Genomic DNA, 27,527 nt, shown 5'->3' with positions numbered 1-27,527 from the left:
AACAACTTTATCTGGAGAAAGAATCATTCAGCTACTGCTCTCCAGCACGTGTATCTGTTTCCCAGCCTGGCAGCAACACAAACAGCTCGACGGAGCCGTTCTTTGCACCTCCGACTCTTGAGGGACTGAGCACAAAGTGACTCAGATACTTTTCTGCTGGGTTTTGATATTAGTTTTGTCCCAGGGGGAAATACTCCATCTGGAGCTGGCTACAGTGTGCTGTCAGCGATTCCTAAACTTATGATGTCACTTGGCACTGCCACTTGGATGATATCAGGCTGATATCACTAAGCCAAGCACTCGGTTCTGCTCTGAGGAAGATTAGACACGAGCAACAAGTATCAAAAACCAGACAACCAGGATTCAGAGATTTAAAGGAGATATTGCTATTTTTAGGTGGAAACCAGCATTCCTCTTCAAATTTATTTAAACTCTCTATTTACCTTTGGGGAAATAATAATAATATAATAATGTGAGAGTCATGAGTTTCATACAAACTTACAGACTTGTTCCATGCAGAGCATAGTCTGCTCAGTTTGGTGGTTGGCTCCCTTTCCCATCTTCCCAATTTTAATGGGATAAATGGATACTCCTCTGAGGTGGCCCCTCAATTTGTGTGTGATTTGCAAATCACAAATCCACATTCCCAGCTGTCCCAGTTACTCAGAAAACCCTCCCTGACAGAGAAACTCCCAGATGCCTGGTTTGTCCAGTTTCTGGCATTGTTGGGGGCAGAGGTATGGGAAGGGGGACAACAGAGATGGAAACAGGCAGGTTGGGAATGTCAGAGCTGCCCAGGGCATGGGACAAGAAGGGCTTATCTGTAGTGCCTGATGCTGCCCATGGGGTTACTCTGCAGGGCTGAGTGGCTTTAGATCAAACTCTGATCATGGTCCTATTTACAAGACAGTCCTTGTGACCTAAATACCAGGGAGAAGAATTTGGATGATCCATCTCAGGACTGGTCACCCACTGGGAGCTCACTGGTACAAAACCTCTGTCCCCTTACCAACACTCGGCCATTTCACTCGGCTGATTCCACACCCAATCCCTTTCTCTTCTCCCACGACACCCCAGGGCACTTTGAAATTGCTGATTTGTATCTGTTGCCCTTGTTTCCTCTAATAGTAACGGCCCCATGGCCCTGCTGCTCAGTTACATTCCCATGGGGACAGGAGTTGGCTCCTTCCCCCAAGTGCCCTGCCCAGGGCAGCCTGGCCACTCCCTGGGCTCTTCCCACGACACCTCATCCCTCAAACTTTGCCCTTTGGAGCTCAGGGCAACGCTCTCAGGCACAATCCATTCATCACACGGCTCTAATAAGGCCACATTTTCAAAGGCACAGGTACAAACCAGCTCAAAAGACAACCCTGCCCCCTCCAAAGCAGAAACAACCAGCGAGCCACTCTCCAGCCTCCCCCTCTGTCCCCTTGGATCGTGTCATTTTTAAGCAAAGCTGACAGGATCACCAGCCAGGAACATCACCTGGGTGTATGAACCTGACAGCAGCATTACCAGCGATGCAAGTGGAGCGGTGAGTTGAGTGCAAATGACAGAGGATAATATTTATGGGGTGGCTGGAGTTAAAAGCAAACAACAACTCCATGCTGGAACGCCTCAAGAAATGGAGATGTCAGCGGAGCAGAAGGGATGGATGGCTGCCTTTGTTTTGGGAGAAGTCAGGAAAGGAGGGATTTTGTGTTGTAGCCATCAATGCAGAAATGAAGGACTGCACTAAAGGGTATTTGTTTAACCACCAGGTGCTAAATAATGAGGAGATTTCAGGAAATCAATGGATAATTTAACAACCATAGTGCTGCAGGTAATGGGGAGGGGAGGAGAGAAACAGGGAGATGCTTTGGATAAATATGCCCAATATTAAGAGAGAAAGAGCAGAACTGAGTGTCCATCTCATGTTTCAGGGAAATCAGCGACCTGGTCAGGGTGCTGAGTGCCTCACACTCCTGAAAAGAGCCAGGAGCTGCAGAAGCTCAGAATTTTCAAACCCCAAACTTCTCAGTTTTCCTTAAGCTGGGTGCAAAGCTCCACCCTGGTCCCTGTAAATCACCTGGCATCAAACCACAGGAACTGATCCTTCTCCATCAAAGCAATGCCTGGGATCAGGGATGCATCAGGGACAGGGGAGCCCATAAAAACAAACACAAACATGCACAAAGAAGCTACAGCATCTACAGGAATCACCTGTCTCTCCCCAAAGGCTGTCAAAGCTGTTGATCTGTGCTCTCTCCACCTCCTCTTCGTCTTTTTCTGGGAGATCGAGCAGGTAGGAGACGATCTGAAACAAAACGACCTGTCAGCTCCTGAACTCGGATCTGAGGTGGATGGAAAGTGCTGACACCTCAACACAAGCTGTTGGGAATGCACAGAGGGGAAGGAACAGTCTCTGCCTGGCACCCCGAGTTCAAGGAAATATCAATCATCGAACCTGTATGAGTAAAAAAAAAAAAAAAACCCACCCAAACGTCTTGATGAGCCCCAGCAGGGTCAGTTCCCTCTAACTGTGTTTGGAGATGACCCAGCGTGTGCAGTGGATGCCTCTCCAGGAGGATGTGAGGCTGGGAGGAGGTATTTGATTGAAGAGAAACCCATTCTCAGGAAAGGAGAAGGAACAGGGGCTGCCATGGGCAGCTGGGGCTGCTCATCCACCTTATCCTCAGAAATTTATTCCAAACATTTATTCTAACAACTTAAAGGCTTGTTGTTACTCTCCCTCTCTCAGAAACCAGCCCAGAGCACAGCACAGAGGTAGTGGCTCCACCTCCACGACCTTCTCTGGCCAACATTTTGGCCAGGGAGGAGCCAGCCCTTGGTTCCCTTCCCCTTCAGAGGCTGTGTGGGTCCTACCTCGGTGTAGCCCATGCTGGCAGCGGCGATCAGGGCCTGCTGGATGGCGTGGCTCTTCTTGAACACCCCCTGCTGCTGCCCAGCCATGCTCCAGTCACACTGGATCAAGAACTTCACCACCTCCAAGTGTCCTCTGAGGGCGGCGTGGACCAGGGCACACTGACCGTTCTTGTCCAGATGATCCACCTTGAACAGAGACGACAAAATCCAGTTAAACCAAATCTTTGCCTCTTCTGAGTTTCCAACCCCAGCTCCAGAACAAAGCCACGTGTGCAAAATGGGCATTTTTCTGGTAAACTGCCCCTTCCACGACCAGAAAACAACCATTCCCAAGGCAACACCCCAGGCTCTGGCACGCTCTTGGCCACAAGTGTTTGCTTTGGGGAAGGTACCGTTATTTTTTTAGCTGTCTTCGGTTTTCTTCAGACTCAAAAGGCTGCAAAAGCGTTTTTCCCTTTGAGCTCTGAAGCCCAGCAATCGAATTTTCTTGATACCATCTCCTTTAGCCAAATCCACAGAAGGAAAGTCAGCCTGTTTTCCAGATGCCAATTCTTTTGAGAGACCCAGAAGTGCCCCAGCCTGCAGTCAGATGCTGTAACCTGAATCCAGTGCAGGCAGAGCCAGTAGGAAACAGAGACAGTTCTTGGCTGTCTTGGAGGAACTTATTTAGTTGTATCTCAGGGCATGGTTTCCACTTGAGGTCTGAATACATCAGCTGGGGTTTCTAGGTCCTATCTCAATACCAGGAGCTTGGAGAACACAGGAAAGGAAGATCAGTTATCATCCTCCTGCTGGTGAACCCCTTCAGTGCTCTGCAGCATATTATTTCTCATAAAAACAGGATATTATTATTATTTTAATATATTTTACTAATATTAATTCACAGAATCTCAGACTGGTTTGGGTTGGAGGGGACCTTAAAGCTCATCCAGTTCCACCCTCTGCCATGGGCAGGGACATCTTCCACCAGCCCAGGGTGCTCCAACCTGTCCTTGGACACTTCCAGGGATCCAGGGGCAGCCACAGCTTCTCTGGGCAACCTGTGCCAGGGCCTCATGACCAAATTATAGTTATGAGAAATATTTCTTATCTTGTAACTCATTCACAATAATAATAACAATAATATATCAATATTTCTCCTTTCTCGACTCCTTCAACAGTCAGTGTTGCAGTTTACTGCAAATATCTCAATCTTTAGAATAAATCCAGTTTGTCTGGGGGTATTTCCTCAGCACTGTCGGGATGCTCAAGGAAAGCTGAGAGTGGCAGGAGTTCTGTCACCAAACTCTCTCAAAATATCCCAACAAAAGCAAAATTCTTTTTTTCCTTCATACCGTCCTCACATTATTACAGACAACACAACCCAGCAAGATCCAAACAGTCCCTCAGTCATCCTGACTTTCATACCAAAACTACACAAACCCATATTTTGCCTTTTGAACTGAAACTAAACATACAGAGAAACCACAAATTGTTTCCAGCCGGCTCCACTTCAAAAAATCAGCACAATTTTCTTCTTCAACGAAGTATTTCAAGTCGACTCATTATATACAATTAAAACTCCAAACACTCGCCACAAAGCTAAACAAAAGGGTTTTTTTTTTCTGGGACAAGTCTGATGGCAGATTTTTGGAAAAACGTGCCTCGAGGAGACATTTAAAGGACGTTTTGTGCTGGGGAAGCGTTGCCATTTTAACGCCGGGGAGGTTTCAGCGATTCCTCCAGGACATCCCTCTGCAGGTCACCAGCGCAGCTCCTACCTCACACCTGAATTCCACACGCCACTACTACTGATTCTCAGCAGTTCCTTAGCTTTGATGTCAACATGGGAAGTTTTAAAGCCACAGAAAGGCCCAGCCCAAATGTTTCACTGTTGGATGATGTTCCCTCAGCCAGCGCTCCGCGCTCCGCCTGCAGCTCCCGCCCCGCTTTGCGTGCTTCCCGCCCCTGCTCTCAGTGGAGCAGCTGAGATCACCTTTTTAGGGGATGGGTGGCCCCTTTACCTTGGCCCTTTTCTTGCACAGCAGCACCACAATGCTCAGGAACCCGGCGGCGGCCGCGTAGCCCAGGGGGGTCAGGCCGCTCTCCGAGGCGGCGTCGACGTTGGCGCCGAACTCCAGGAGCAAAGCCACCATCTCGGCGTAGCCCAGGTGGGACTGCACGCACAGGATGGGGGCGTTGTTCAGGACTTCCGTCCTGTAATTCACGTTTGCGCCTCCCAGAATCAGCAGCCGACTGACCTGCAGCGGTGGGGGAAGGAGAGCAGCTGGCTGAGAGTTGTGGAGAGACGGGAGTTTGTTGCGCAACAGAACGTACGCCGGGGCCCTCTGCGCGTCTCCAAACAAACAGCAAAGGACGTGAAATGCTGAGTAAAAACCACTTGCCCAAGAGATGGTCCCGTTTTAGGTAGATGGAGCAGTTTAATCTGTCCCTGAGCGGTTGACAAGTGGTTTGAGTGGTGCAGCCTCCCTTTGTTTGGGAACTAAGTCACTCCAGCCCTGCTTGCAGCAGCTGCAGACACGGCGTCTCACCCCAGGATGGGGGCTGAAAACACACAGCTGGAGAGAACTGTGCTCAGCATCCTTCCTGTGGGATCCTCCCTAGGGGCTGGCTTTGGTTAGCCCTGCATGGCTCCCTCTGCTCTCAGCAGCCACGGAAAAGGCTCCACCTGAGTGGCAAGGAAGGGACTTGGGGACAGGGCTCACCTACTACGGACAGGGAGGAGCTGGGACAAACATCCTTCGACATGAGGAACAACTCCAAACCTGTATCCCTGTCTGAAATCCTTTCTGCTGTACAGATGGGGTCATTTTAAGTCAACACATTCATCCTTAAAAACCCAAAAAAGGTGTCTGAACCAGCACATGGGCATGTGGGTTTGGTGTCACCTCTGACTTTGTGCCTGTCTAAGCCAGAGCCCTTTTTGCCAAATTCCAACAATAGTTGTTTCATTCCACATCTCTGAAGAGGAAAACCCTCATTTTAGACAGGCACAAATTCTCTGTTCTCTCCTTGCAGTTAAAAGAGATTCCTGGTCAAAGCAGCAGAGTTGAGGGATCATCCCAGACGGTAAAACATCCCAACTGGACCCATGGCCTCTCCCCATCTCAGGACAAACACCCAGAAAGCTGCTCAGCCTGGGCAGGGCAATGTCATGGAGAGGGAGCTCCAGTGGATCCTCTGTGTGTGGTTACTGCTCATCACTGGAGCTTCTTGTGCCACCACAGCCCTCCCTCCCCTCCTCCTGTACCTTTATGTTCGGGGTGTAGAGGTTTCTCAGGGATGCCAAAGCCATGGAAAGACCTTCAGTACTGTAGGAGATCCAAAGCCCTTGGAGGATGGAGGAAGACACTCCAACTTTTTTACTCAGCCCCTAAAAAAAAAAAAAAAAAGGGAAGATGACTTAGATCCAAGCTCACAAATCTGCTCCATTACACCAGGCAGATCCTCCTGGTCCTTTGGACTTCGAAGAATTTCAGGACAACAGTGGCTACACACGAGATAACGCACCGATTTGCCACATCTGACCTTTGCAATCAGTTAAAAAGCTTGTAGGAAAAGAGCCTGTAGAGGTTTTGTAGCCATTTCCAAGGTCTAGGAAAGGCAGGATTAAACTGCGAGCAGCAACCAGGGTCCATTTAACACCCTCACCAAGTGTCGTGCTAAGGAGCCCAGATTGCTGCCTTTTTTTTTCTTTTTTAATGAAGCACACATTTTTTTGGCAGGACTGATTCACAGATTTCCTTATTATCCACACAGTTAAACCAGAAGACAATAAGGTCTGCTCACAATAAGGTAAGTTAAGGAACTTTCAACCACAGCCTGGAGCAGTATTCCCCCATCTCACCTCCAACCTTTCTGGTTGGTGTCCATGATCAGGTTACACATAACACATACAAAGTCTGATGTTTTCCAGAAAGATTCCAAACTAAGAAATATTTTCCAGCATCACAAACTGGCAGAACACAGAACTGCAGGTCTCTCCCTCCTATGCAAAGAGCCATAACTGCTCTGCAGCCAACAGATGGGAGCGAACAGCTGGATGGAAGAGGACAGGGATGGGATTGCAGCTCCAGGAAGGAGCTTGGCTGCCGTGCTGTGCTGGCTGTGTGATGTGGGTACACCCTAAATGTTGCTGTTCTGATCGATTTCCCATCAAACCCTGCTGTTTCCATGGGAACTGCACAGACATCCTTAATTCTGTTTTGACATGCAAACCCTGATTTCCACTTCCTCACGCTCCGGGGTGGGGGGGGGTGGGGGGGGGTCACTTGTATCCCTGCAAAACAGCAGGATCGCTCTTCCAGGTTGGCAGGACTGAGAGGTGGGAACAAAACCAGCAGCAAAAAGTGGGCTTGTTTCCCCTTCAGGAAGATGTGCAGGAATCAGCAGCTCAACCTGCTGCAGGCCTGCAATTCCGACGCGTGGAAGACGCTCCGCAGCATCGCTCCTGCCGTCAACAGATTTGTCACTCGGAGCAGTTTTATCACCAAAAGAAGCAACAGATTACACAAGCTCTTATAAATAACAGCCCCATGTGCTTGTTTCCTTAAAATTCAGGCAGCTAAACTGAGGAGAAGATCTGCTTGTGCTGAGAGGGAGAAGAGAGCGAGCTCAGGAATTTGAGCCACTGGTAAATGCAGCTTTGGAAATGACATAACGCAGGACATTAAAGGTCAAGATTAAATTTCATGAATTCGGGATGGTGTAATTGGGAAATGGGAAACAATTTCATAATAAACGGTTAAAGTTATTTAGAAATTGTTATACTACTATCAAGCCCATAAATAAGGCGTTTGAGTCACCATCAGGAGCAAGGAAAAGGGTAGATATTTTGAGAACAGCCTTCTGAAGATAATCACAGATGCTATAAAAATCTTGACTGTTGCATTAGAATATATATGCTCCGATATTAGTGCAAGACCCAAAAGGTGACATTTATCCTTTAAAGAAAAAAAATACATTCAACATCATTAGCACTCAGTTGCTGAAAAACACCCTGCACTATTTCTCATTTTACAGCTTGTATCTTTCCTTTTGTAATTCCCTTTTCGGAACTGTACGGGTTGAATCCTTCAAAAAAATGAATTTCAGTGTGATACAACATCAAACCAAAATACCCCCAGTGGTTCCCACTTCACTGGGATCACCCAAAACGGGATCGAGGCACAGCCATTTGAATAACTCTGCCAACCCTCACAACCCCAGTGTCCAAACAGAGTTGGTTTCTTCTGTCCTGTCTGGTTTGCAGCTGTCAGCATCTTTAATTTTTAACTTATCACTTCCTCTGCTCTTTGGCCATTGGCACCTGATGGAATCCCAGACTGGTCTGGGTTGGAAGGGACCTCAAAGACCATCTCATTCCACCCCCTGCCATGGGCAGGGACACCCTCCACTAGCCCAGGGTGCTCAAAGCATCACCCATCTCTGGATTACTGACATTTTAACTAATTTAAAGATTAAACCAAAGCCTCCTCTTTGCTTGATTTGCAAAACATACGCCAGCCTGAAGTTTGGGTCCTCTTGTATGACAACTGCACATTTCTCTTTGTGCCCTTTCCCTCCATGCCAGGCTTTCCATATGCTCCTGTTAAGACTGGTAACTGATTAAAAATATTAGAACATTTGTACTTTTTTTCCCCTTCAAACTGTGTTTAAAAGAGAAAACCTGCAGATCTCAGCCAGCAAGCGAAGAGGGGAATGTGAAAGTGTCTTCCCACCAAGGTGTCAGGTCAGCACCTGAATTTTTACACCTGGAAACTCCAAGTGTCCCATCATCACCTTGTCAAGGTACCAGAGGATTCAAATTAGTAAGGACTGGGGAAGGATGAAGAAATTTTCTGCACTGTTTTATCAAAGTCTGTCTCTATACCCAGCTCTCAGTCTCTGAACAAAATGCTTTAGCCCTCTTCTAATCCTCTCCTGGCTTTCTGATGGGTAAATAAAATGGAATTACAATGGCATCAGGCCTCCATAAATACCTTCAAAATTAGGATCTTTAGTGTCTGCAGAAAGCTGCTGCTATAACATGGGAACTTGAGGAAAAACATCCTGAATTGATGACCTGACACGTTCCCTACTTGGCAGAAAACCCACGGTCACGCCGGTAATGCTTCAGCAAAAGATCAGACAGAAAGAAAAGCCTGAATGGAAAAAATGCTTGTTTAGAAACAAATAAGAGTTGGTAACAACAGGCAAAGAGTCTGTGCTTGTACTCCAGGAAATATTTTGTTTAAAGAATGCTCAAGCTCTTAAACATGGTCTGTAATATTCCAGCCTAATGCCTCCTTCAGAAACTAATGCAGCTCTTGTTTTGCTCAGTAAACACTCACAAATCCTCAGTAAACACTTGTTAAAAGTAAGGAACAAAAATAAATCTATTCAAGGGAAAGCAAAAAGACTAAGTTACAGCTTGTAATCCAGCTAATTCAAACCCTTCCAAAGCTCTGTGGTACTTCCAACCAACATTCTGTTATGGTTTTCTGTCTCTGGCCTTCCTGCAGCGTTGGACACCCAAGGATTTTGCTGAGTGATGAGGCACAGAAGGCTGGACTGACATTTCTCATATGCTAATTGGCTTTTTCTACTATTGTAAATATTGCTCAATTAAACCTGGCATCTGCAGGCAGCTCAGAAATGAAAACTGCCCTTTGCTCAGAGCCTGAATCCTTGTCATTGGAAGTGTGAAATGGAGAAGGTTTGGAACCAGACTCGGATCCAAATGGCAGCTGAGAAGTCAAGTCAGGGCTGAATTTGGCCTTGGGAATGCAACTCAAAATGTGAAATGATACCCTGAGGGTAAAGTGCTGAGCTGGGCTTCTTCCCTTCAGATACAGCCTTGTTTTTACTGGCGTTAAGCACCCACAGATCCCTAAAGTTGTAAGAAATTCTGTATTTCCCGTGACCTTAAAAATCCATCCTCCTAATTTCGATCCTCTGGTACCTGGGCAGGCATCAATACTGATGCTCATACCTGAGTTTGCCTTTCAACTACCCAGCTTTTAAATGCCTGTGTGAGGAGGAACACGGAGCCCACGTTAACAACCAGCAAATTTCCCCTTTACAACCCAAATTTTGCGTTGGATTCTTCAGAACGGCTTTTAAAAGATTTTTCTAGATGCTGTTATAGGAACTCATCTTACAGGGGAAGAAACCTCTTAGGGTGGAGAGCAATTTTAGGGATAGGAGGATATCTGCTGCATTTACAGTCTGAAGGAGGGTTTAATTTCAAGCTTTTCTTGGATACCGCTGCCAATTTTCCCAACTTCTCCTCGCTCCAGCAGCCTCAGGCAATCACACCCTTACACCAACCCCACGACAAGACACGACTGAGCACTGCCAGTGCTGGGGATGAGCTTGGTGTTAAGCCTTCATCTGAATTTTTTGTTACCTTAAAAATGTGTGCTTTGAGGATGTGATGTCCCAGTTCAATAGTTTGCTGCCGATTTAATTTTCCTTCTTGTCGGGAAAACCAGAAGGCAAGTAGGGTGTGGCCACTCCTAAAATCAAAAGAAAGAGTGTGTCAGTATTTCTTGTTGCAGCAATGAAACAATTTTTTGCCCCTGCTAATCCTTCAACCTCATCCAGCTTTGGGAAACAGAGGTGGAGGGATTCTCACTTGTAAAGCACCAATTAATTGTAAACACTGATAGCTCAAAACACCCCAAACATTGGAGGGCAGCAAAAAAAATCCACCCCAACACATTTTCTATGAGCAGATGTAAATTTGCAAACAGCAGAGGCACAATTCCATGAAAACTGCAGTGTTACTTTTCTAGTCATTTTACAGAGAAGAACCACACTTGCAAAGCACGTCACTGGAGTCACTAGAAAATGCCATATTTAGAATATCCACACTTGGAAAAAAAACGTCCTTTAAATGACACCTGCACTCTGCCACCTGTGCCAGTCCTGCAGTGCAGGTTTATTTCCTTGTAAACACATTCTCCAGTAAGAAAAGATGCTTCTGGCCATGACCTACCAGGCTGACAACCAAAGCAAATTAACTGAGCTACACACCAAGCCCTGTTTAAGGCAAAATATAATAAACCAGACGACAACTTCCATCGCTGAAGGTCATTTTTATTGATGTTTTTAAACATTTACAGACTTCCAGCTCTTGTAACACCTCAAGTCCAATATGGCTGAATCTTCTCAAAGATGAGATGCTGATTCTCCACAGACACACAAAACACACAGGGTGCAAAAATGTGAAGTTTTAATGTAATTTCTGGGCAAACCAGCAAATAGCTGCCCCTGCAGGAGATGCAGCAAGCAGGGTAGGAGCTGCTGAGGCTCCATGCTGGGACCTCAGTGGGCTGTGTCTGCTGTTCCCTCGGTTTTACCAACAAAATTATATTCCTCCTTAAGCCCCTGGGTGCTCCCAAGGGAGCCCTTTTAACCCACTTCATTTCTGGAACTGCATAAAAATGTGACTGCACTAAAAGCAATCAAACCCCTTCCAGCCAAGGAAAATAAAATATGAGATCAACCGTGGCTTTAAAAGGGCTTTTAAGGACAGGGAATGTTATTAGCTCATCCCTGTCTGGTAAAGCAAAGAAATCCTGGGGATGGCCAAACGTCAAGTAAATATTACACAGGATAGAAGCTTTCACAACCGTGGGGATTTACCAGCTCATCTACAACCAGGGGGAACGATTTCCCATGTAAGAATAAACTAGAAGAAGAAAAGAATAAAAGCACAATCCTCGTAAATGCCCTGGCCAGGTGTCTGGCAAGTTCCCCCCTGCCTGGCCCTGCCAATGAATCTCCTTTAGGACCACTAACACGTGGATTTGTGTGAGTGGGGCCTGGTGATGCTCTGCCAGCCCTCCTGGTGCTGGGAGGGTGTGGATGTGCCCACTGGAGGAGTGGGACGAGAAACAAATCACCTTTTTCTTACGAGGCAGGGCTTGATCCTCAGGTTTGGGCAGGAGGAAGAGCACCCCATCCCTTTTACAGGTAATTAACTCTTGCACTGGTGAGGAATCGTGTTGTGCCTCGTTCCAGAATGCAACTCAATTTACAGAGGCACCATCGACTCAAGGGACTGTGGTCTGAAACGTTTTTGTCGACTGACAGCATCTTCATCCTTAGGGTGAGTTGAGCACCAAAGGAAAGTGAGGAAAACCCCTATTTTCTGCCTGGCAAGCTGCTCTCCACACCCTGGCCTGGCACGGGGCCCGTGGCGGGATCCCATCGCTCCACACCTCCCATCGGCGGGGAAGGAGAAGCCTCTCCAGATGGTGACTCTGCCCAGCACAACAAGAGCTCTGGTGCCTCAGCTGAAGCTTCAGATCCGTGAGGATGCCTCTGTGCACGGGGCAGTGCCTCCCATCCCACACGTCTGCGCCGCGAGAATTCCCCAAATAAAGCACCGACAGAAGGGACAAAGCACAGAAAAGCCGGGACAACAGAAGGGCCCTGGAGGTGGTTGTAGCACCCTGAGTTAACCACAGCTTGCTGCCTTTCGACTTCCTTTGGCTCTTCTCCTCTTTGGGATGGCAGGAGGACACCAGGTCACAGCCCTTTGGAGGAGACAGACAAATGCATTTACGCTCCAGGAGCGCCCGTGGGGGAGGGAGGAACGGATCAGAAGGAAACAAGTGACTGAAGCACAGCTTGAGCGGTGCAAAGTGCAGCTGGAAGTCAAAGGGAGCAGCAACTGCTGGGTTTTATTTGGCCCCACTCAGCCAGATTATGGAAACCTGTAATTGCTGTTTATATATATACATATATATACATATATTGCAATAAGACACCAGATTCACGATGCTGTGACTGCCATTTGGAGGAGGGCCAAGGTGTTCACCTTCATGCAAAGGTTGGTGCTGCAAGGTGAAGAACTCATAGAGAGTAGACAGGAGAACAGGAGAGGGACTCTGGACAAGGACCACACCACAGGAGAGCAAATAACACCAATTTTTTTGCCTGCTGGTGGAGAGCTCTTTGATAACCTTTGGGAAGGCCCTGAATGGAGCAGTAACTGCATTAATCCCACGCATGAGCTGAAGATCCAGAAGCTTCTGAAGTGCCTGTTCTTCGCAGCAGGAGCTGAAGTTGAAGCTCCCTCCTGACACACCAGCCCAGGTTCCACAATCAGCTCCTAAACTGCTTTTCAGCTGCAGTTGGAAGGGTATTTACCTAAATTTAATTACAGACATGACTCTGGTGTTATGAATAAGGCATGTACAAACTATTCCAGAATAAAGTACAGGATTCATGAGTAATACCTTAGCTCTGCAAAGCTCCCCCAGACCTTGGTTTGGGGCTGGTTGATAAACACTTGCAGTCACTTGTTCTGTCAATGTTAACTGGAAACTAAACCAGACTGCAAGAGAACAGTTTTTTTTTTTTTTAAACTATTTTTCCTTTTTTTTTTTTATAATACAGGAGAGTGGCACTAATGATTTCTACATCAAGGAGCTCGGTGAAACGATCTGCTTTTGAGTTTCACCACTGCAGATTTTATCATCAGAGATTTTTCTATTTTTAATGCAAGATTTCTTTTTTTTTTGTGAAAAATTAATAGCCCTGCCAGCTCAGTTTCTGCAGCTTTTGTCTGCTCTCAGTGCCTGTATCGACTCCTGGAATGGCCAGGGCTGTCTGCCTGGATGGGCAGATATGTGAGTGTGTATATATATATATATATATATATATGTATGTAAAAAAGACATAAAGCACATCCCTAAAATGACATTGCCCCTTGTGTCACAGATGGAAGGGCGACAAGGTGACACTAATAAAAAAGATTAAAGGGTGCAACATCACTCCAGCATTAAGGCACTGCAGCACCAGGGTAAAACACAGGTAAATAAACCAAATGAGAATCAGTCTTGTTCACCTCTGAACCCCCCCCCCCCAAATTCCCTGATCTACACCCCTATCTCCCTTCTTCCAGTGAATCCCATGAAAACATCCCATGTCCATCCTGTCTGCAGAAAGGCCAAGCTCAGCTCCATGAGTTCCTCCTGAAGGATCAGTTCATCACCAAAGCTGATTTACTGATTTCTGTGACGCAGCTCCTTCCCCTCTGATGTTACAGCTTGCCAATTAACTTGGAAGGAATTAACATTTTAAAAGAAAATCCCAGCAAACCAGAGAATGCTCTTCAGCACATGATAGTCTTTCCTACAGACTCAAACGCTGGTTTAATTTGCTGAGCTAACTGGGACAGGCAAGTTCAAAGCCAAGAAAAACTTTCCTGTCCCTTGGGTCAGATCTCATTGCAGCAAGAGAAGCTGTGAAATATCTGCTCCAACACCATCACCCTGCCCAGAAGCAACTGAGGACACGGCAGTGGTGTGCTACCAATTCCAGCTGCTGCAGGAACTGCAGACACATTTCCTGCTGAGTGGGACGAGGATCCCAAGCCAGCAGGGCTGCTGCTCGCTGTCTTCACCATAACACACTCACACACCATCATCACGACCCCTCACAACCCAGAGGAACATCTCATGGCCTCAGCCATGCACTAGAAATCCATAAGCTGTGGGTTAAATGGGAAAATAAATTCTTATCTAGGCCTGTTTTTTATAGTACAGGTGATAAGGCTCGATCTGTACATCAGCAGACACGTGGGTCAGACTGGTACCCAAGTGACAGAACAGAGAGAGGGACCCGAGGGAAAGGCTGGAGTTGTGTCAGGGGAGGGTTAGGCTGGATATTAGGAAGAGTAGAAAAGCAATCACTTAATGGCAGCTGGCTTATCCTTAAGAGCAGTTTTAATTTAAATAACAGCATCTCGGCAACGAAGGATTTAAAAGCATCTGACATCTCAACAACATCAGCAGGCTCACTGGATGGTTCTTCAACTGCCAGGGTGTGACTGAACTCCAGTAAATCCAACACAGCTACGGTCCCACTCACATCCAGAGGGATGTGCTCAAGAAATCCAAGCTCCCAAGGCAGCCAGCACTGCCTGGCCCCACATCCTGGGCCCCAGATGGGCACAGGAGGCTGATGGAATGTGTGTGGAACAGCCAGGAGAGGAACAAGCACCACCTCCGGTGTTATTTGATGCTTTAGAGCACGTGTGGATGTGGCAGCTGGGGACATGGGTGGCCTTGGCAGTGCTGGGTTCATGATTGGACTTGGTGATCTTAGAGGGCTTTCCCATCCTGAAAGATTCTCTGGTTTGTGCTTAATGACTCCTAATTTTGAAGGAGCTGGAAAGCTTCCCTACCTACCCCTCTGACATGGCATTAACAGCACCCCCAGCCATACCATTCTCAGGGAGAAAGTTTATTCCAGAAACTTTCCAGGATGGAATAGCAACATCTGCCTATTAAAAATCCCACGGGCACAATTCATGCTGCACCCTCATTTTATCAGATGGTGTTACATACTTGGCTTATCACAGGGAAGGAGTTTGGCTGGAGTTTATCCAGGATAACAGAGCTGCACCCATCTCAGGAGCTGATCCTGGGGAACCTCTACATTCCATGGAACAACAGCAGCAGTGCCAGAACTGCCAGGAGAAGCAGCAAAGAGGAAAAGCAGCCGGCTCTGATGGCACCCTTCAGATTTAAGGTCACAGAAGATACTTACAATGATTTAAACACACAGAACAAAAAAGGAAGGATAAAGGAGAGGAAAGAAAAGCATTTTCAAAGGCTTACAGGCCCTGGCTTAATGAGATTTAAAAAAGCAGATCCTGAGAGCAAAGATGCAATTCCCGTGTCTCTCTGTTCAGTCCATGAGGCTTTTCTGAAATCTGCCGGTTGCCAGGAACAGATTACTTTATATTCAGAGAAAAGAAACCTTGTCCAAGAGCAGTGTGAAAAGACTCCTGGCATACTTAATAAATATGTTGGATGGGTAAAATGAATAACAGCATCTTTCAGGAAAAGTCTCCAGTGACTCCACAGTTAACAGAGAGAGAGGAGATCTCAAAAGACCAGCGGTGATACATTTTCTGTTCTCGTTCAGTCTGACACAATTTAAAATATATGGAATCAAAGAAGAACAGGGAACGTGATTTGGAAGTGCTTTGACCAGGAGTCAATGACCATGTAAGAAGCAGATGGAACAAATCAAGACTGCTCTCTCCTGCACTGCTGAAAGATGGGTTTGCTCTGAAAGTGGGTCTTTAGATTTGTGGAATGAAATAACAGGAAGAAATTAAGTCACATTTCTTTCTTTGATCAGCACTGATAGCACCTCCAATTAACTCTGCTCCTCTCTTCTCAGTGCCACAGGATGGATTATTCCCTCAATATTTTCTTCCATTTAGACGAGAAAATGGCCCAGAATACAGAAGTTTATGGTCCAGAAGAAAAAGAACAGATTTTATGAGGACAGTAACTCAAGACACTAAATATATTCAAGCCCTTCTGCATCCCAATGCTGAGGTTGCATGTCTAATGAGCCAGTTAAAATGAGCAGCTCTCCTGATGTCCTTTATGGTGGCAGTGATCACATCTGCTCTCCATCTCATCTGTCATCATTTATAATCTGTCTCCCATTTCTCCTCTTCCAACTGACGCTGCAGCTGCAGCTCTGACCACAGTTCAGGGGAAAACCTGCACTAAGCCACTTCCCTGCCCTGCTAAGTCCCTGTCACAGCTACCCATCTTGCTGCCAATGGCTTTAATAACTCAGTTTTAGGCTCTGATTTCTGTATGAGATTACAAAGAGGCTCCATGAGGCCTGGACAGGGACTTTGGACAAGGGCCTGGATGGACAGGACAAGGGGGAATGGCTTCAAACTGACAGAGGGTAGGTTTAGATGGGATATTGGGAAGGAATTGTTGGCTGGGAGGGTGGGCAGGCCCTGGCACAGGTTGCCCAGAGAAGCTGTGGCTGCCCCTGGATCCCTGGAAGTGTCCAAGGCCAGGTTGGACAGAGTTTGAAGCAACCTGGGCTTGTGGAAGGTGTGGCAGAGGGTGGGACCCTTCTAACCCAAACCATCCCATGACTCTATAACTAGAATTAACATCTAGAGATGCTGGTGATGTGGATACTTGCACACAATAGGTTTCTTACACTCACTTTGTTGAGCTATTGCCCATTCCTTCAACATTTCAAAATGTACTGGGTTCCAAGTCATGGCATCAGAAAGATTTATTCTGGAAGACATATGGGAAGCCTAAAAGTTCTATTCTCAGAGTCAGCACTCCACGAGGTCTCTACTGCTTGATGAACAGATTGGGTTTGCCCCTCCAATTAACGGGAGGACACGATGATGGATTCTTTTTTGTAAGTCAAAAATATGGCTCTCCTAACCCCATCATTCTGCCTCACCTTGAATTCAAACAGCGCCGTTGCTTCGCTGAGCTAAAATCCATCCCATGTGGATGCAGAGAAAACACTTAAGACATAACCTGGGCTTTTGGTGAACACTTGAGCATTTCAGCTAACAATCAAGCTGAGTGTATTTTAAGAGCTTTTCAGAATCTCATAATACAAAAGAGGAAGAAAATCAACTAATCCATGCGCCGTAATGCCCAAGTGAGCTCCATATGGAGGACTGAACTGGGGGTAATTTTTAAGGAGCTGATGTGTGGGAACCCACTCCCCCATTTAAAGCTGTTTGTTGTGTTCCTGAATTGTTGTAAATACCATTTTCACCGACTTCTTTTCCTCCGAACTTTCTAAATTAATTATCTTTAGACTGGGGATTATTATTTGTCAATCAGATCAACCATTCCATCAAAATGAAACAAAAAACCCTCGATTTTCCTCTTAACTCCTTCACTCTGTCATTTTTGCTGGGGAATACATAAAAACATTAATTTCGTGTGGGAAAAGTCTCCACTTGCAACGTGCTCCTGAGAGAAAAAGGAAAATGCAAAGTGCCTAGAGAGGATTGTACTAAAAGACAGCTCTGGCAGAAACCATGGCAACCCGGGTGGTGGAGGAGAAGCTGCATCCTTCTGCCTGTTAATCCCTTCAGGGTGCCTTGATTTGGGGTTTCAGGGACAGATTGGGTCAGACTGGATGCAGAAAAGAAGAGGTCAGTAGATGGCTTCAACCACAGAGCCACCAGTACCTCTCCCTGGTTAATTTTTTGGTGGTGTCCCTGAGGATTAAGATTTATTTTTTTTCCTACAAAATTCCATGAGCAGGAGCTGCCTGGTAAAGCCTTGGCGCACTGAAGAGAGTATTTATTTATGGCAGAGAATTGATTCCTCATGCAGGATTTCCAAGCTTGGGTTTCACAGCTGCATCAGCCCAGTGGTGCCAGCGCTGAACAAGGCACCATCCCCCTGATTCTGATACTCAAAGCCTGCTGGGTATCTCCACCACCTGAGCATTCAGCTCTTCTGGAAACCCAGACACAGATTTTTTTGGGGTTTCAGAACAACATCTTATTTGTAGGATCCATGAGAGCAGCTTGGCACCTCCAGGCAGTGAAAATGGACAGTAGGTAGCAGGATATTCCTGAAGTTCTCCACCTGGAGAGACCCTCCTCCACCGATGTGTCGGTGGTTCCCGTCCTCGCCGCTCTCGCTCTTCTTATGGAAGGTAAAATAGGAGCTGCTGTGCCCATCAGACGGTAAATCCAGAGCAAGTGCAAGGAGCCAGAAGCAGAGCAGAGCCTTTGCCGTGTAAAGAAACAGCAAACAGGAGCAAACCTACTCCGAAGGCATCACCTCTGCAGCTTCCCATCTCCTCCCGAGTCCCAGCCTGGCACAGGCCACCTCCCCAGGGCAGCGTGTCCATACCCAGGTGGCCCTGGAGCCCAGGGACAGTCCTCCAGGCAGCAGAGGGGAACAGGTATGGGGTTCAGCTCATCCCAGCCAACAGCTAAACCAGGCTGGATGAACTTCTTTGAGGATTAAAGGAGACCGGAGCGCTCACCTGAGGAACAGACGTGGGGATGGCAAACACCCAAAATCAGGTGAGGCCTGGCTTCACCGAGCCAGGGGTGAAGCACCTGAGGGGAAAGGTCTAAAATGCTTCATTTTGCTACAATCCCATGGATGCTGGGACATGCCCAAGCAGCACCAAGAGCCTGTTTCCTCAGCCACAAGCACCAGCACACACAACGTTGGGTGGTCCACTGCCACCCTGAGATGCAAAAGCCCAAACTGAGTCGCTCATATACAGGCAACAGCACTGAGAGATTCTTCCTGGAGTATCTTTTTCCTTCCTCAGCATTCCTGTGCAAGAAACAAAAGCTCTGAATCTACCTCAAACCCCTGTGTGCTGGGTAGAAGAGCAGGCTGGAGAGATTCATCTCCTCCAGCTTTATCTGTCAAAACTGGAGACATCTCCTGGGGAGCCCATCACCCCGAGATCCCTCATAAATCAGCTGGAGATGCTTCCCAGGCATTCCTGCTCTGACCTACTGCAGCCTGTTAGCTCAGGATGAAATGAATCACTCTAATTTCTCTCCTCTGACTATAAAGCACGTCTAGACAAGTAACTCAGATGTTGATACTTAAATCCGGATAAAGTAATTTCACTTTTGGGGTCCATATCCGACTGCAGCTCTCCTACTGCCTTGCCAGGGCAGACCACTTCGCTTCTGTCTCTCTCACAGTCCCTTCAGCAGCAGTACAGGGATAAAACATTTTATTAGTGTTGTAAAAGCATGGAAAAAAAATTGCATGGAAGTTTCTGATGAAATCCGCACAGCAGCACAACATCAGAGAGGAATTTAGGTTAAGAAACACGAGTGTTAAGAGGGGAACGTGCAATAAGAACCATTTTCATGGTGCACCAGTCACAAAGGATTGGGTCTTTTTCCTAAAATGTTTTTATGTTATTTGTCAAGGAAGCTGTTTGGTTCACAGTGCTGCCCTGACAGGCCGGGGAGGTCGTTACTGCAATGCTGGTTAAATGCTCTGACAAAGCCTCCGTGGTGTCCTGTGTTGAACAACAAAGAGGGCTGAGGGGGGTTGGCAGAGAGAACTCCCCTTCAGAGCCAATTAGCCTGTGCTTTGGACAATAAAGGCACGGTGAGGGTTCAAAGAAGAGGGTCAACCAAAAACCCAGAGGACGGAGATCTGCTGTTTATCTTAAAAGCGTGGAAAAATGGGATAATTCCTGTGCATTGTGTTCCTCCTCCCCCCTCCCCTCTTTTCCAGCTTCTGACAACACGTGAACTCGCTCTCACTGATGAAACCAGGAAGATTATCCCAGCTGCAGTTCCAGGGACACGAGGCCCATTATCCCAATTTCCTTCGTAATGGCCTCACACCTGGACACTCTGTCAGGGTCAGTCAATTAAAAGCAGCTTCACAAACCCACATTTCACTTCACAGCTCTTCTCGTGGGGGGAAAAAAACCCATCAGCTCAGCAACCTGACTCTTCATGTGTTGACAGGGCAAGGTCAAACAGCTCCACGTCGACGGCGCCGAACGACCAAACCCCGGGAGTGCTCCGGACGGTTGTCATGTCATCTCAATTCCCAGGGAATCAAGCTGGCTGTGAACAAACCAGACACAGGCAAATTTTCACAGGCTACTGCTGTGAGCTCTGTCAGTGGCCAGCTCCTCTTCTCTCCGGAGAAACGAAAGGAAAAAAATCATTACTTGATCGTCGCTCAGGGTTTCCCGTGCTCCGAGCTCAGCATCTCAGGATCAGCTGGGCAGAAGGATTTTGAGGAGCGCTGTGGCTGAATCTCAGGGGTCCCTCTCTATTAATCACTGAATTGTCTCCTGTTTCATTAGCCACCATCAGAGCACAATCCAATTAGCACACGTTTTACATCACAGATATTTATTAAGCCTTCATTACACACGGGCTCGTGCTCAGGGCGGCGGGAGCCTGTTGATGTGCTGGAACTTCTTTCTGCCAGTGGGAAGGGAGGCAACTTGGGTCAGCTCTGCAGGGATTCCCTCCTTGCACAGAGAGCGAGTGGCCCCCATAAGCTTTAAAGTCACCATTAATTTCTCAGGGTAATGGCACATATAGGATGAAAAGTAATGCCTTAAAGTCCCCAGAATGGTCCTGAGGGCAGCGTGACGTGTTCTCGATGTTCAGGAAAGGCAGCACCAAACTGGAACGCTGAGCAGAAATTCATCTGGTGGCTTGTCGAGTGAAAACAGGCAGATTTATGCCTTTGTGCTAAAAATCACACGTGGTTGCATACTTGGTATCAGTGCAAAACCACCTCTGCTGAGCAGAGAACTATCTGGTGACTTGTTGAGTGAACAGGGGTGGATTTGCGCCTTCCCAATCAATAAAATCACACCTGGTTGGATGCTGGGTTTCAGTGCAAAACCACCCAAAATCCCGCACATTTGAGTTCCCTTCTGAGTCTGGTATTCTCAGAGTGCCCTTTCCCACTGCTGTGAGGATGAAGAGAACTCCTGGACCCAGAGAACCACAGCCCCCACGTTACCCAGCCGTGCCCACCCACAGCACCCAACAGTTGCCAGGCTGTCCCCTCGCCCAGCTGGCAACAAGCTCCTCCAGCCAGGCCAGACAACAGCAGCAGCACCAGGTGGGAGTGACTGGGAGGCAGAAAGCTCTCAGCTCCACGGGTGTAAGAACTGCACAGACACTTGCAAACCGGGTGGAACAGCATCGCGTGGTGACAAGCACTCAATGGCTCCAAGGAAGGATATCAAATAACTCACTGACTGATCTAAAGGCACCTGCTGCTGTGAGATGCTTTAAAAACAGGGCTCACTTGACAGGAATATTGTCAGAACCTACTAAAACCATGAAGATGCCCATTGGGAGGAGCTATTTGGTGTTTTTCAGCTGCAGCCTGTTTACCTCAAAATTTGAAGAGATAAATTACTCTGACACCACCAAGAGCCACAGCTGCTTTGATCAGCCAGGTGCTACCCAGCTCCAGCAGATCCCATCGGATTGTCTTCAAGAGGGACCGTCAGGTCTGGGAGAGGCACTGACACAGCCTTGAATCCCAGTGTTTCCCTGATTTTTATAATCACATTTTAAGAAATGGGCGGACAGAACAGAGCAAAGCTTGTGGGGATAAAGTTACAGTCAGAGTCTGTTTCCACTCTTCAGCAGAAACAAAGATAGCGTTGTTAATAACCATCATTGGGTTTAGAGAACATAAATCCAACTGTGATTAAATTCTGTTCCCTGTGAGCTAAGCCAGGGACTCAGCTGCTGTCAGGACAGAGATTACAGATGCATTTACAGGCCAAAATCACTACAGCCCAATTCTGCCCCTTATTTTGTTTTCAAATAGACATTTAGTAGGACTACGAGGAACACAACTTGAAAAAGAAGGCAACTGCAAAAGACATGTCCACACACTCATCTTTCACCTCCTTATCCCCCACTTTACGTAGTTTTGATGCGCAACCTCGTGAAATGAAACAATTCAGGTGACAGTGTTAGATGAAGAACCTGAGAGTAAGCTCTGACTTCTCAGAGCATTTGCTTACCTAGGATCACAAAGAAACTTGGTCTTTTCACCTTCTTCTCTCCAAATGAGCCATTCTCGGAAAGAGGGATGAACAAACATTCGCGTCATATCTCTACGTTTGATAAGAAACATAGAAAGGTTCTCCATCCTCTGCTGAAAGTCCTCCCACTCCAAAGTGCCCTCAACGTTACCTGCATTAATGGCCTGAAAAATATGTTCGTCTGTTAATGGGTGCAGAGAAGCCACTGCCACATTCAAGAGGGGCATGACCCGGTCAAAGGAAGACTGTGTTGGGAACTTCATATTGCACTGCAGCAGGTACACCTCGGACAGGGACACGGGCACCACCTTGTAGCTGGAGCTTTTGAGCACCAGGTATCCCTTCTCTATGAGATCAAAAGTGAGTTTCAGGTACAGGTAGGACCCCTGGCTCAAGGTCTTGAGGTGAGAGCTGAGCTTGCCGAACGTGGTGTTGTCCATTTTGCCGTTGAGCGAGATGTTGTTCTGGATCTCCGAGCTGCTGTGGATCCGGTGGAGGATGTAAGCCTGCAGGTCCTGGTCGATGGCTTCGTTCTCTTCCAGTCTATCCAAAAATATTCTGTGGAAGGGCAACAGCTTAATTATTTCCTACAAAGAAAGAAAAGAAAAAAAAAAAAAGACGCTCATGCTGGGTTTCTTATTCATTAAAGCACATTTAATTTCTATTACAATGGCACCTCTGAGACTCCTTTAAGGCCTTCCATCAGGGCAAGCACACGAATTGGAGTTTGTGCCCTCAGGACCTCAGCCTCATCTATAATCCAGTAGGTTGTGTGTGCAACATGACTGAAATAAATAATGAAGGATTTTTCCTAACACTGATGATGCTTCTCCAAAGAAACCAAAGATCACCCAAGGCCTTTCCAAAGCCCCTCACGGGCTTTCAGCCACTGTGAGGAGAACAGACCTGGAGAAGCCAAGGCAGACCCTGAAGAAGACATCAGCTCTCCAAGAAAATAAACAGGGAGAGCACAGTGCGAGGAAAAGCAGCAGTGAAGAACACAGGGCTGCAAAAAACCCCTAATTAAATGAGGGATTCAAGCCAGCAGGATGCAATTTGCTTCCAATTACAAAAAAAAAAGGTTTCTTTCAAATGATATTTAATCTGCATTATTGAGCAGAAAAACCAGACTCCAGCACTGTACAGCAGATATCCTGTGCTCTCCTGGATCTTGGGGAGCAGATAGTCCAGCAGAGAGATCTGTGCTCTCCTGGATCTTGGGGAAGCAGCTGCCATTCCCAGTGACAAGGACAGTGTGCAGGGTCTGGTTGTCCTGCTGGGGCTGGAACCAGACTCAGCTCCCTGCCAGGAGGGCCACAGTGAATCAACCTGTGGATCTCAGCAAATATTAGCAAACCTCAGGAAAACTGCTTAATGGAGCTCGCTAAAAATGAACTCCACAGCTCTGTGCTAATGAAGAAACGGCTAATAATGAAAAAATGAGAACCAGAGAGCTGCAGACAGGCCTTTCTGCCTGGAGCAGCCGGGCCAGCTGCAGAGCAGCTCCGAGCTGGATCCCAAATGTGTGTCCCATCCTCCTCCGGGCTCCTGGCTCGGTTGCTCAGTGGGAATGTTCCCATCCACGATGGTGCAAATCAAGCAGCCCTGCTGAGAAACCTGGAAAGAACAGATCTGCCCCAGCTGGGTCACTGGGTTTGCTTCCCAACCTCCTCTACTCAGATGAGCAGTTGAGCCAACAAAGTTCAGCTTGATCCTTCTTCCAGGAGAGTCACGATGAACAGGCTGAAGGTAAAAACCTGCCCAACTGCAAACTAAAATAAACCCACTTAAGAATAACCCAAACAACACTCAGCTCAGAGATTCAGCACCTGCTCACCAGTCCTTTTGAGCTGAAGAATGTCTTGGCCTGACAGTGAGTCCTCCAGACTGAAATGATCACACTTAGGGTATGAAATCTGAATTCCTCTGCTCTTCCACATGGAGCAGAGGATGCTCTCAAGCTGCACAATCTGACAGACATCAGGCCCTGCCCTCCTAATGGTTCAGTGAGTTAAGAGCCTGTTGGCATGTGAGCTGTGTCACAAAATGATCTCAAACCATTTGCTGATGAACAGTTACTGACATGAAAAGGCAACGCTGGATTAGATCCATCCAAAGCTGCAGAGTGAGTTTGGGGACGTGGATGTAAGTCCAAAAATTAAAAAGCCAAAAGGATAATATGAAATCAAGGGTCTTGAGCAAATCCAGACATCCATCTTTATCTAAGCCCATCATGACAATGACACAGTTTATCACTATTTTGGGTCTCACAGTACCTGTAGACTCGTCCTGACTGTCACTACCAGCTTCAGCCAGGAAGGAAATTTTCCAATCATTTTGCTCAGGAATGATACTATGGTGTCTCCATAATCTGGCTTGTGAAATTCAGCCTCGTTTAAACCATCAATTAGTATAATGAAATCTTCATCAGGGATCTTCCTCTCTGAAAGAAAGAAAAAAAAAATCATTTACTGGAAAGGCTACAGACACACACGACCATAATGTACTGCAAAGTCACCACAGTGTTTTAAAGCATCATCAGATATTGCTGAAGAAGGAACAAAATCACAACAGCAGCACTTTTTTTCACAATACATTAATTGCATATTGCAAGGGACCTTTCCAGGTCATCTTGTTCCACCCCACCTTCCATCAGAACAGGTCCAAAATGGCCATGAAAAATCCTACAAAAAGCAAATCAGGGACTTATTAAACAGAGGTTTTTGGCTGCTGGAGAATACAAGTAACCCAGGTGGTGCAAACAGTGCAGTCAGTGTTTCTACGTTCTCCTATATATTATTTAGCTTCCTTGTCATTAAAAATATATATATTTTATATATATATATATTTGAGAAATGTGAATCTAACTTTCTCAGTGACGCTCACCATTAACAGCTGCGCAATAATTTCGTCCCAGTAGCATTAAAGTCTCAACAGCACCTTGTAAAAGACCTGCTGATGTATTTACAGAGTCTTAAATGTTATATATCTTAGAACCAATTTCCAGACACCGTTCATCTTGTTAGATGACACTTGGTGCAAATGAACTTGCCAGCACTCCGGACCAGCAAGGTTGAAAGATGGGAGTCCTGGTCCACTGGAGCTGTGTTGAGTGCAGAGCCCAAGAGGAAAGAAAATAAGGTTTTATGTAACATTTTTCAGAATTTAGGACCAGTTGGGGGTCAACTTGCCTGGCAAAAAAAAAAAAAAAAAAAAAGCATCCTCTGCAAAGCTCTGAATTCAAGGGCTGGAATTCAAGTACCTCCCAGGGAGCTGCTGTAACAACCAGGAATTATTTTCCTCTAGAGCAGAGGCTCCTAAATGTATCTTTTTTTTTTTTCTTTGTTCTTTTTGCCAGGAGTGTTGGTAGGAAAGAGCCAGCCACGCTCCTCCCACAGTGACATTTCCCCATGCCAGGAAAACCAAGAGCTGTCGCGCTGCGAGGGCTCCGTGTGTGCCTTGTGCCTGCTGGAACCAGGTGGGTTAGACCCAGCTGCTGCTGCTCAGAGCAGGTGGAACACAGCTTTGAGGAGCTGATCTGAACATCAGGGCTTTGAATCTGGTAGGAAGCTGCCACCTATTCCGCGATGGATCCTCCACTGCGGAGTGGAGGGTGGTAAAACAAAATCATCAGAAGTATTTTTTTTTTGGCGGCCGAGATGCAGCACAGCCACGGTGATAAACAGCATTCTGCAGGACAACAGAGTCCTGAACCCTGCAATGCTCTGACAGTCTTCATGGCAACCAGCAAAGATCTTAAATTTAGCAATTGTCACAATGAATTACTTATAACTTGCGGAGGGAAGAAAGGAAAGAAGACAAAATCAATGCCGCGTTAGAAAAAGCTCTGTAATCAGGATAAGGCTTGTCAGCAGTCCCCCCCAGAAGCTTTACACAGGGTGTCTATCGACTTTTATGGCATCAGTCCTTTGGTGAAAGCTTCAAATTCTCTGAAGCCCACTGAAGAGTGGCAGGGAAAGGGAAAAAAGCCAGCCCTGCACAACTAAATCAGAACACGTTGCTGTAACCACTGCTGTGCGTGGAAATTGTCGCTCGTTTTCACCTTCAGAACTGTGAGGGCACCTTTGGGATATGGAAGGAGGCAAGAAAAGGGAAAGGCAAGTGTTTCTTCTACAGCCCTGCACAGGAGGAGAAGAGGGGTGCTTAACCATTGGCTTCCCAACAAGCACAATCAGAGAAGCACCCAGAAGGAATGGGTCAGGTTGGAAGGGACCGCTGGGCTCTGGGGTGGCCTCGTAGCAGCCTTAAAGTACCTAAGAGAGCTGGGAGAGAGACTTGGGACAAGGGCCTGGAGGGACAGAGAAGGGGAAATGGGCAGGGTTAGATGGGATATTGAGAAGAAATCCTTCCCGGTGAGGGTGGCACAGGTTGCCCAGAGAAGCTGTGGCTGCCCCTGGATCCCTGGAAGTGTCCAAGGCCAGGCTGGACAGGGCTTGGAGCAACCTGGGCTGGTGGAAGGTGTCCCTGCCCACGGCAGGGGGTTGTGCAACGAGGTGGTCTCGTTAACATTCCTTCCAACCAAAAACTCCACGGTCCTCCAGATCCCACCTGGGATGAACCCACCGCCCAGACGCGACTTCAAAACAACAACAACAACAACAAAACCCAAACAGGCGTGGGTGGGATCTCAGGGCAACCCCGCGCCGGTACCTTTGTGCAGGTTCTCCAGGGGCTCCAGGACGCCCCTACGGAAGGAGGCCATGGGGTCCTGGACGCAGGAGCGCAGGCTGAGCAGGCTCTGCAGGTGGGGCTCGCGCAGCAGCTGCTCCCGGTAGGCCACGAACTGCGGGGAGCGGCACAGCAGGGCGGCCACGTTGTGCACGAACTCGGGCACCAGGCAGGTGTAGGCGTTGTCGGCCTGGCAGTAGTGATAGGCCACGACCTGCGGCGAGAAAAGAACGAAAAAGAAATTAAAAAAAAATAATAAAAGGTGTCTTGGCCGGAGCCGCCACAGCAGCGCTTCCCCCCTCGGCGAGCCTGATGCGCCCTGGCAGGTGGAGTCTTTAGGAGCGGCGAGTGTTAACCACCCGTGACAAGAATCCAGACAGAGTCAGTTAGGGGGGGAAAAAAAACAAACAGGCGCTGATTCTGAGAAATGACCGGGCCTGCCACTCGGGGAGTAAATGAAATTAAGCTGTAGCTGCTCGCGGAGATGGACAGTGACAGTAGTTGACATCCCCGAAGTGCCTGGATTGTGCTCCAAGCTCTGTTTAAGGACTTGGTGCCGCTAATAACTTGTGATTGTTTTCCTGAACTTATTTTTTATGTGCTGGTTTTTTTTTTTCCTCTCATGTCAAGCT

General features: G+C 47.2%; 1 protein-coding gene across 6 annotated transcripts in view; it reads right to left on the bottom strand.

Annotated features, from left to right (window-relative positions):
• Positions 1-27,527, bottom strand: part of TANC2 (tetratricopeptide repeat, ankyrin repeat and coiled-coil containing 2) — a 173,931-nt gene that overhangs the window by 18,337 nt on the left and 128,067 nt on the right. For all 6 annotated transcript variants that reach the window (XM_027902017.1, XM_027902018.1, XM_027902020.1 and 3 more), the window contains 8 exons: positions 26,878-27,109; positions 24,483-24,649; positions 22,186-22,793; positions 10,256-10,364; positions 6,116-6,238; positions 4,869-5,105; positions 2,866-3,051; positions 2,203-2,296 (listed from right to left, as the gene is read on the bottom strand). In XM_027902017.1, coding sequence (XP_027757818.1) covers positions 2,203-2,296; positions 2,866-3,051; positions 4,869-5,105; positions 6,116-6,238; positions 10,256-10,364; positions 22,186-22,793; positions 24,483-24,649; positions 26,878-27,109 — 1,756 coding nt within the window. The remainder of the gene's footprint in view (positions 1-2,202; positions 2,297-2,865; positions 3,052-4,868; positions 5,106-6,115; positions 6,239-10,255; positions 10,365-22,185; positions 22,794-24,482; positions 24,650-26,877; positions 27,110-27,527) is intronic.

This window comes from Empidonax traillii, unplaced genomic scaffold (genome assembly GCF_003031625.1).
Source record: "Empidonax traillii isolate 1590-97213 ecotype Southwest subspecies unplaced genomic scaffold, ASM303162v1 scaffold832:size729604, whole genome shotgun sequence".
Taxonomy (NCBI): Eukaryota; Metazoa; Chordata; class Aves; order Passeriformes; family Tyrannidae; genus Empidonax; species Empidonax traillii.
This window is presented reverse-complemented; position numbering and strand designations above follow the sequence as displayed.